The sequence below is a fragment of the Erinaceus europaeus genome, chromosome 9, assembly GCF_950295315.1.
Source record: "Erinaceus europaeus chromosome 9, mEriEur2.1, whole genome shotgun sequence".
NCBI classification, from domain to species: Eukaryota; Metazoa; Chordata; class Mammalia; order Eulipotyphla; family Erinaceidae; genus Erinaceus; species Erinaceus europaeus.
This window is the reverse complement of record NC_080170.1, coordinates 56,504,493-56,513,037: the sequence shown is the minus strand read 5'-3', so window position 1 is coordinate 56,513,037 and position 8,545 is coordinate 56,504,493. Positions and strand designations below refer to the sequence as shown.

Genomic DNA, 8,545 nt, shown 5'->3' with positions numbered 1-8,545 from the left:
AAGCCTCAGGTCTGTTGGAGGGGACTCTTCCCCACCTACCCCCTTCAGGATACTGTCATTGCCCTAACACTCACAGGGGACACCCAGTTCACAGGGAACACCCAGTCCATCAGAACTACTTCACCCTAACTGCCCCTTCCCACCCTCACCCAGCCTGCAAGTTCAATGTTACAACACAGTTCAAGTAGCTTCTCTTTCCTAGAACCTTCCTGACCTTCTCCATGCCTGGCCTGACCCCTCCTCATGCTGAGATGTGACCTGCCTCGGCCTGCGGGGTCGTCAAACGGAGACCCTAGGAGGGGGAGTGGGAGTGGGGTAGGACAAGAGACGCGAGAAATGGAGACAAGACAGGAGTCTGATCAAGTCTCGTTTATTGAAAATTTTTCACATGTATTTAAGGATGGCTAAGGTTGGGGAGGGTCTCCAGTAAATGGGGTTGCTATGGTTACCTAACCTTGGAATGCTCTTTCCTTGCCATCTATGGTCATACCTGTCCTGCTAATTGTGGAGCTATCCCAGGAAGGAATGCAGCTGCAAAAGTTAAGTAAACATATCTAGGAGGTGGGTGAGGGGTGGTCTTGCCTGTGTACGTGTCAGGCAGGCTTATGGTTAATGGAGTTTTTACACAAGATGGAGTAGCCTGTTCCTCAAAACCGAGGTCCCTGAGGGGGTGGCTTCCCGCAGTGACCTCTTGGCCACCTTCACTGAGAAGTAGCTCCTGAGGCCTCTGTTGCTCAGACTTGTTCCCCACTGCCCGTGGGGAGTCTGACCTGGGTGATGGATCACTGAATCCAGCACCCTCTCCTAGGGTAGGGAGTCTGTTGTTTTTAGTTTTTGTATCAATGTAACAGAGCCCTGTCCTTGGAATTTTGGCAAAGAATCTTGAGAACATTCTAAAGGCATGTCTCTTCCCAGCCTGGTCCCTAAGGAAGTTCCCCTGTGCCTCATGAGACAGCTGTGCCTCTCAGATGACCATGACCATGGGACGTATCACTGTGCTTGGACACTGTGGTGTGGATTGTGGTCAAGCCTGGAGGGACTCTAGCTGCTCCTCACCTGCATGTGGGGCAGGAAGTGGGCAGCTCTAGACTGTTCTAGACTAAATGCTGTGACCTGGGCAGGCCACTGTGTCTCAACATTTATATAACATTGGCCCTCTTTCTTAAGAGTCTCTCTAATCTTACACTCTCAAGACTTTTGGCTCTATCTTTCCTCCACCTTAGCTCCTTTTGCAAGTCCTCCCTCTGAGTTCACATCTCTCTGTAGAACAAGGCTGTATATATATATATATATATATATATATATATATATATATATATATATATATATATTTAAGATATTCTTCAGGTAATGAACCCAGGGCCTCAAGCATTCGCAATATTGCTGAGCTGTTTTCCCACTCAACTTTTATTCTCTGTGTGTTTGAGACAAGAGAGAGACACCAAAGCAGCACTCTGCTATTCAGGGAGAACCCAGGGCCTCAGCATAGTAAGGACTGCAATTTCCTTGTGTCCCATTTCAGCGGGGAAGCTGTGTCTGCTCTGCAAGGCCCGGACCCCAAATCACAGGTGACTGTGTGACCTCTGTCCTGCCATGGGGGTGCTGTCTCATCTTTGACACCACTCCTGGCACGTTGCACCTTCCCTTCCTTGTAGGACCAACTCTGTTCATGCTCCCCAGTGCTTCATGTTCAAGGTCACTGGTGGCCTGAAGCCCAATCCCCCAAATCCAGATACTCTGTTCTGTCAAAAGCAACTTGAGTCATAGTCTATCTGTGTGTAAGATGGAGATGGATTGCCGTGAGGGTGCAAAGGTGACATGACCCAGGCCTGGTGGTACTTGGGTGTTTGGCAATGCCAGTGGGGGTGATGGAGGCAGTGATGGTGGTGATCTGAGGAAGTGCCTGGCATGGAAGACAGAGACCTGCCTTTCTCTGCCACTGTTATGCCATGCCAAACTCAGCCCAGGAGCCCAAGGCTTAGGGTGATAGGTTTCCCTGAAAATCTTCTAAAATCAGGACTGGTTCTCAGTCCCTGAGCGCCCTCTGGTGGTTTATCTGTGAAGGTGTAGGTTCCTGAGCAGGGGGTGTAATGGGGGCCTGGGAACAGGTTGTGTGTCAGCCTGGTGATTTTTCCCCTTTTATTTGACTGTAAGAAATTGAGGACAGGGGAGGTAGGAAGGAGAGATACCTGCAGCACTGCTTCACCACTTGTGAAGCTTCCAGTTCTGTAGGTGGGAAGTAGGGGCTTGAACCTGGGTCCATAAACAAAGTAATATGTATTCTACCATGTGTGCCACTTTAGGAAGTCCCACAGGGGCTGTGTATGCAGGCATCCCTTTCCGCCCAGGGCTCATACCTGCCCTGTGCAGCTGTCCTGTTCCCCCTATACCTGCCTTTTGCATGATGCCAGCCCCCCCCCCCCCCCCCCGTGGAGAGATGGCCATCGAGCCCAGCCCTCTTCCCAGGCCCCTGCTGTGATTTTTGTAGCACTGAAACATCCAACAAACTCCTACTCTGGTCTGAGTAGGGACTGTGAGATAAAGATCAACCAGATCTGTTTCCAAAGATTGAGGAGCCCTGGTTTCTAAGACATGCACTTTAGAAAAACTAGTTACTTGGATGGGAGTAGAAAGCATAATGGTTATGCAAAGAGACTCTATTTCTAATGATCTGAATATACTAAAGGAAAAGCATTAGGTGAGCCACAGCACAATGCTGCCCTATCAAGCAGACTTCAAACATGGTAAGAGAGTGGGAATGCTGGGCTGATTGTGCTTTTTTTGTGGTGTGCTTGGTCAGTGACGTCTCCATGGTGACAGCTTATAGTTTACACTGCTCTGGGTTCCTGCTCCCCACGTCTGTGACACGAAGTGTGGCTCATGCTTCCTTTTGTAGAAAGGTATCCAAGCCACCCCTGCTTGGCGTGCATGGTACTGGGGTGACTGTCACCCTGGGTCAGGAACCCCTGCCTATTGCACTGGGGTGACTGCAGGGGTGGGACTTTCCGATGTCACCAAATGGGGAGGGGTCTGGTATCCTGGCTATGTCTCCATGGGAGCTGTGAGCAGGGCAGGCGAGCTGGCCCCTGTGGTACTAAGCCCCCTCTCAGCCAGCCCAGGTGGTGCCTGATAAGGGCCCTGTCCCAGAGTCCCAGTCCTGTCACTCAAGGCCTATTCCCCACTTCTCTGCGTGGAGGAACTCAGCTCACTGCACAGCTGGATCAGGACTACAGGCTATTGTGCCAGTGGTGCCTAGGGTCAGTGCTTTGGCCTTTCTGCTGTTTGGGCTACACGGAGCCTAGCAACCTGTGGGGCCCTTCCCAGACCCCATGCACCTACACTTGGAGGGACCTGTGGACCCCATGTTCTTCCCCTGACATGACTCCACACAAGCCAAGCAACACGGAACAGTGAAAAAGATACTTTATGGCTAACAAACAAAAAAAACACGACTAGCAGCCTGCATTGGAGGTATATCGCCAGCATGGGACACCAGCACACACCCTCACCCACACAGCTTGCCACAGCAGCCCTGGGGGTGACAATCACCATTGCTCTTCCTTTTGACTTTTGTCTCCAGAAGCAACACATGAAAAGGCAGTGGACCAGGGAAGGGTATGAGCAGGGTAGCGGGTGGCAAGGTCACAGGATGCCCTGGCACTGCCACTCCTGCTACACAGTCTGAGTGTGTGCACATGTGGGCCATCCCTCATAGTGCCCACCTGTACACAGATGCCCTGGCATTCATGGCATCCACATGTGCACATATCATGTATGCATGTGTCCACATGTGTATCCACATGTGCACACACGCCATGCATCCATGTCACATGTGAACACTCACCACTGTCCACATGTGAATGCTCACTGCACATCCACATGGGTATTCACATTATATGTCTGCACACTCTGGCACACAGACATATGTCCACACTGACTGTCCTCTCTTAGGGTCAGTCACTACAGTTAACACTTGGCTTGACTGGCAAGAGAGACATCCAGAGAGGGCTGGACATCTACTATCCTTCCCACCCTGGGTAGCTCTCCCTGCCCTGTGGCTTCCTTGCCTCTAGGAAGAAAGACCCCTCTGAGGCCCCTTGTCCTGAGAGCAAGGTCAAAAGTGCCTATGGATTTATAAAAAGGAACGGTGACATCCGTCCTGCCTCTGCCCATAATAAACTCAAGAGTGATAAACCCAGGCTTGGGCGAGGTCTGAATTCTTGACCAAGGGCACAGGCCACTGCAGCCTTCCACCCAGCTGGCCATCAGGGGACTAGAAAGCATGGTGTTCTCAGACTCTGGGCTTTGGGGCCTGGGCCCAGGCCAGACTCATCCCCTGGGTGCTCGTCCTGCCCGTCCTACCTTTCTGCTCGGCAGATGCCTGGCATGCAGAGACTCTGGTCCTGTGACCTCAGGGCTGCTATCCTCCTGCCTGGAAGCACACCCTGTGGCCCTCCCTATGGTGAACTGGCCTGTTTCCACCAGGCCCTGCCCTTGCTCCCTGGTGGTGTGAGCAGTGCTTGACAAGCCCTGTGTAGGCCCCGCCTGGCTGGCCTGCCCACACATCCCTCTTGCTCAGCCCCCTGTTGCTCAGGGGCTGCTGTGTGCCCCTCTCAGGCCATGATGCTTCTGAAGCTCTCCCTCCACCTGGAAGAGCACTGCTAGGTGTGGTGGCTCAGCCTGGGTGGCTCCCTCTTGCTCGCCCCGCCACATGCCCTCACTCCTGCTTCCTGGAACAGCTAGAACATGACCTCCTCGCAGCTCCCGTAATCACTCTCCACCTGGTCGGAGCCTGCGTAGTTAGGGGGGATAGGAAGCTGGCCTCGGCTGGAGGGGAGCCCGCCCCCCACCTCACAGTCTGCGTAGGAGGGGCCGGCCCGGCTGAGGCGCATGCTCATACCCTTGTAGCCCCCCTGTCCCAGGCCAAGGCCCCCGGGGCCCTGGTGCAGCTGTGAGTGGTAGTAGCTGATGGCGGTGTACTCATTGAGGCAGGGCGCCACCAAGTGCTCCCTGGGGCTGGGGGGCCTGGGTGGCAGCAAGTCCTCCAGATTCTGGTGGCTGTAGTGGGGCGGGAGGGGGGCCCGCTTGTTTTCCAGTTCCAGGGGGAAGGGGAAGCCCCCATAGAGGCCGGGTGGCTCAGGCATCACGGCTGGCGGCTGGTGGCAGAGAGGTGCAGGTGGCAGCGTCCCTGGGGGGCCTTCAGCAGGTGGGTATTCCCAGTGTTCCTTCCTGGAGTAGATGGGGGGCCAGGCCTGGGCCCTGCCTGGGAACACTAGAGAACAGGGCCAGTGAGGAGCAGGTCCCCAGCCCAGCTGCCAACACTGCTGCACAGCTCTTAACACAGGTCCAGGGGCTGGTAGAGCCTGGGTGCTGACTGCAGGGCAGCTCTACACACCCACCTGATCAGACCCCTAGGGTAAAGGTACATGTCATGTGAACTGGGGTGTGGTGACATGCTCCACAGGGCCTCACTTGGGGGAGCAGGGAGCCTGGTCCTGGGTGTGCAGTAGCTAAGTTAGAAGTCATCACTGTGCTCTGGCGGCCCTAGCACCCCAAAAGAAGCATATAGGCTTGAACCCAAGATGCCAGAAGCTTCAGCATACTTTAGGAAGTCCCATGAGGGCCCTGTGTGCACACCTGCCATGTGCAGCCCATCCGGTACCCCCCCCACCTGCCTTCTGCATGATGCCAGCCCCCATATGAGGAGACAGGCACCCAGCCCAGCTCTTAGGCACCATGACCCTGCAGGCCCCCCAGAGAATGACCCAGGGAGGCCCAGACACCCAGCCCCCCCCATTCCACCCACCCAGTACTAACCCAGCTCTTCGCCTGACCAGGTCCTCTTCATGGCAGGGGGCTCGTCACAGCGGGAAGGGGGTGCTGCTGGGGGGAGTCTAGGGGGCACACTGCAGACCACAGGCCGGTGTTTGGGGCTGGGTCCAAAGGTGAGCAGCTCACTGGGAAGCGAGGCCTTGCCAGGCTCCGGGGGGCTCAGGTGGTCACGGGAGCCGGCACTCAATGGGCTGAGCTCCATGGAGGCAGCAGCCTGGGTGTCCACACCCACACTCCTGGCCAGCAGGTCGGGGTCCTCCCTGGCCACAGGCTTGTGGGCCCGGCGGTGGCGACAATAGAACAGGAGGCCCACAGCAGCCACTAGCACCAGCAGCAGGGCTCCCAGGAGAAGCAGGGTCTCCTGCAGCTCCCAGTTCCCACTCAGGATGTTGGGGGTCACCAGGCACTGGCCTCCGGAGCAACCCCTCGCTTCCATCTCACACCTGCAGGGACAGGTGGGGGTGAGAAGTGGTCACAGCCCAGCCCTCCCACCAGGTCCTCAGGAAAAGAGACCCCAGCATACATGCCCACCCACTCCTAGTGTCTGTCCCAACAGCAGGATTTAGCATCAACACCCTCTGCCAGAGAAAACAGGCCGACCTCACCCACATCCCTGTTTGGAGGGGGTTCTGGCCATGTCCCTATACAGACACTGTGCTGAAGGCAGCACCAGCTTCCCCACCCCCACCCCAAGTACAGATCAGGCCACCCAGCACTGTCACCAGAATACAAAATGGCCTTACACAGATAGTGGAAGGCATCTGGGAAGGGGCATTTGGAGCCCAGTGTCTCTCAGGTCACCTTGAGCACTTCTGGGGGATATCAGAAGGGCCCCTGGTAGCCCTAGCCCCCACTTCAGTGAAGAACTCTTGCCACCCATCTGCATGTAGAGTACCCCGCTTCCAGATGTGAACTGGGGGGGCCCAGAGGAGGGGTAGGGTGAAGCATGGGGGCCCATTCCTGCTGGGTCTCCTGCTGACTGCTGCATCCCCCTCTTCTGCAGGGCTGATGGCAGGCCCTGGGCACAGGACACAGAAGTCATTCCCCAGTACAGTCCCTGCTCACCTGTCCCCCTGCTGAGGGTGAGGACAGTGGCAGGAGGTCCCTTCCAAGGGGGAGACACAGCTTCCTCCATCCCCGCAGTGGGAAGAGCAGTTCTGGCTCCACTCACAGTGCTGCCCCCAGAACTGGGGGGGACACTGGCACATGTAGCCTGGTGGGGGTGGGCGAGAAAGGGTCTTAGAGGGGTGAGAGCAGATGTGAGTAGAGAGGGCTCTGGGGTGGAGGTGGCAGGTGGTATGCCCACAAAGCCCGTGCATATGGACCAAGGGCACAGCCCACTGGTAGGAGCCCGGCTCTGCCTGACCCGAGGTGCAGAGAGGTGTTTGAGGAGCCAGTGTCCCTTGTCACACACAATGGCCACTCTGATCACACCCCAGCATTCCCCTCTCAGCTCAGGGCAGCTCTGACACTGACTATGGCCACTGTTCTCAAGTGAGGACAGGACCCCAAGGTTACCCAGCTAGTGGTTAAACCCTGTCATGGCATCTGCTGATAGCCAGGTTGTTGGAGTCAACATTGGGGGGCTGCAACTCAGAAGCAGGGGCCCTTAAGCAGAGCCACTGCAGCTGAATCTAAGGCTGGACAAGAGCAGCTGAGCAGAGATGGTCAAGACTAACATGATGCTGGCGGGTGGGGATCAGGTGGGAGAGGGAGCCCACGTGGCCTGCAGTAAAAGCAGACTAGCATGATGCTGGTGAGGGGAGGGACCCCAACTCCTGACTTGAATGGCCGGGGCAGCCCTGTCTGAGCGTCACATCCAGAGCTAGTCCTCTCCCAGCTGAGCAGCCCCAGCCCTGTGTGCAGGCATGCTGTGCTTGGGCCTCACCTGCCCCAGGGGCCTGCAAGCACCACCCGCCATTGAGGCAGGGGTTCGGGCTACAGAGGCCATGCTGTGGGCAGCAGGGCTCGAGCTCCTGCCTCTCCAGCCAGCCGTCCGCCGGCCCGGTGGGGCCCAGTAGCTCCAGCACTGCCCCGTTGATGGCCAGGCCGTCCAGGCAGCCACGGAAGCCCTGGGACACGTTGGGGGCTGTGGGTGGGGCGGCCAGGCCACCCAGGAGGAGGGTTCCCACTGGCCAGTGGCTTCGGCAGCCATTTGGAAGCTCCAGGGAGGCTACACTCCCGCTGTCCACCTGCAGGCTGGTGGCCGAGTCGGTCCCCGCCATGCTCACTGAGTGCCAGGCCCCATCGCTCACGTGCAGCCCCAAGGACAGGTTTCCATGGAAGCCGCCTGGGCAGCGGTACTCCAGCCGCAGTGCTCCGCCCACTAGCTGCAAAAGGAGGGAGGAAGGACATCAGCCACACCTGCATGCCCTGAGAGGTGGCAACTCCTGCTTCCAGTTGCTGGCCTGGGGGGCATCTTCGGGACACACGGCCCAGAAATGTTGGCTGATGGAGATGCTGCATCTTGACAGCTCCCTGAGGCCTTGGGGCTCTCCCCTCCTGCACTGACCCACAGGCAACCCAGCCTCTAACCCCACTTCTGAGGCAGCCCCCCAGCAGTTCCCAGAGAAGCCCCCATAACTCAGGTGCCAGTCTTATATGGGGTTCATGGGGGGATTGTTGTGATAATCCTGAGCATCTTGCAAGGGATGAGCAGGAGTAGGCTGGGGGAATAGGGGGTGGTGGTGAGGGCCCAGCAGTGGAGCACAGG

General features: G+C 56.9%; 1 protein-coding gene across 1 annotated transcript in view; it reads right to left on the bottom strand.

Moving 5' to 3' along the window:
• Positions 1 to 354: 354 nt before the first annotated feature.
• Positions 355 to 8,545, bottom strand: part of FAT2 (FAT atypical cadherin 2) — a 56,700-nt gene continuing 48,509 nt past the window's right edge. The window contains exons 21-24 of the mRNA XM_060197975.1: positions 7,721 to 8,162; positions 6,898 to 7,045; positions 5,818 to 6,275; positions 355 to 5,272 (exon numbers count right to left, since the gene is read on the bottom strand). Coding sequence (XP_060053958.1) covers positions 4,740 to 5,272; positions 5,818 to 6,275; positions 6,898 to 7,045; positions 7,721 to 8,162 — 1,581 coding nt within the window. The 3' untranslated portion in view covers positions 355 to 4,739. The remainder of the gene's footprint in view (positions 5,273 to 5,817; positions 6,276 to 6,897; positions 7,046 to 7,720; positions 8,163 to 8,545) is intronic.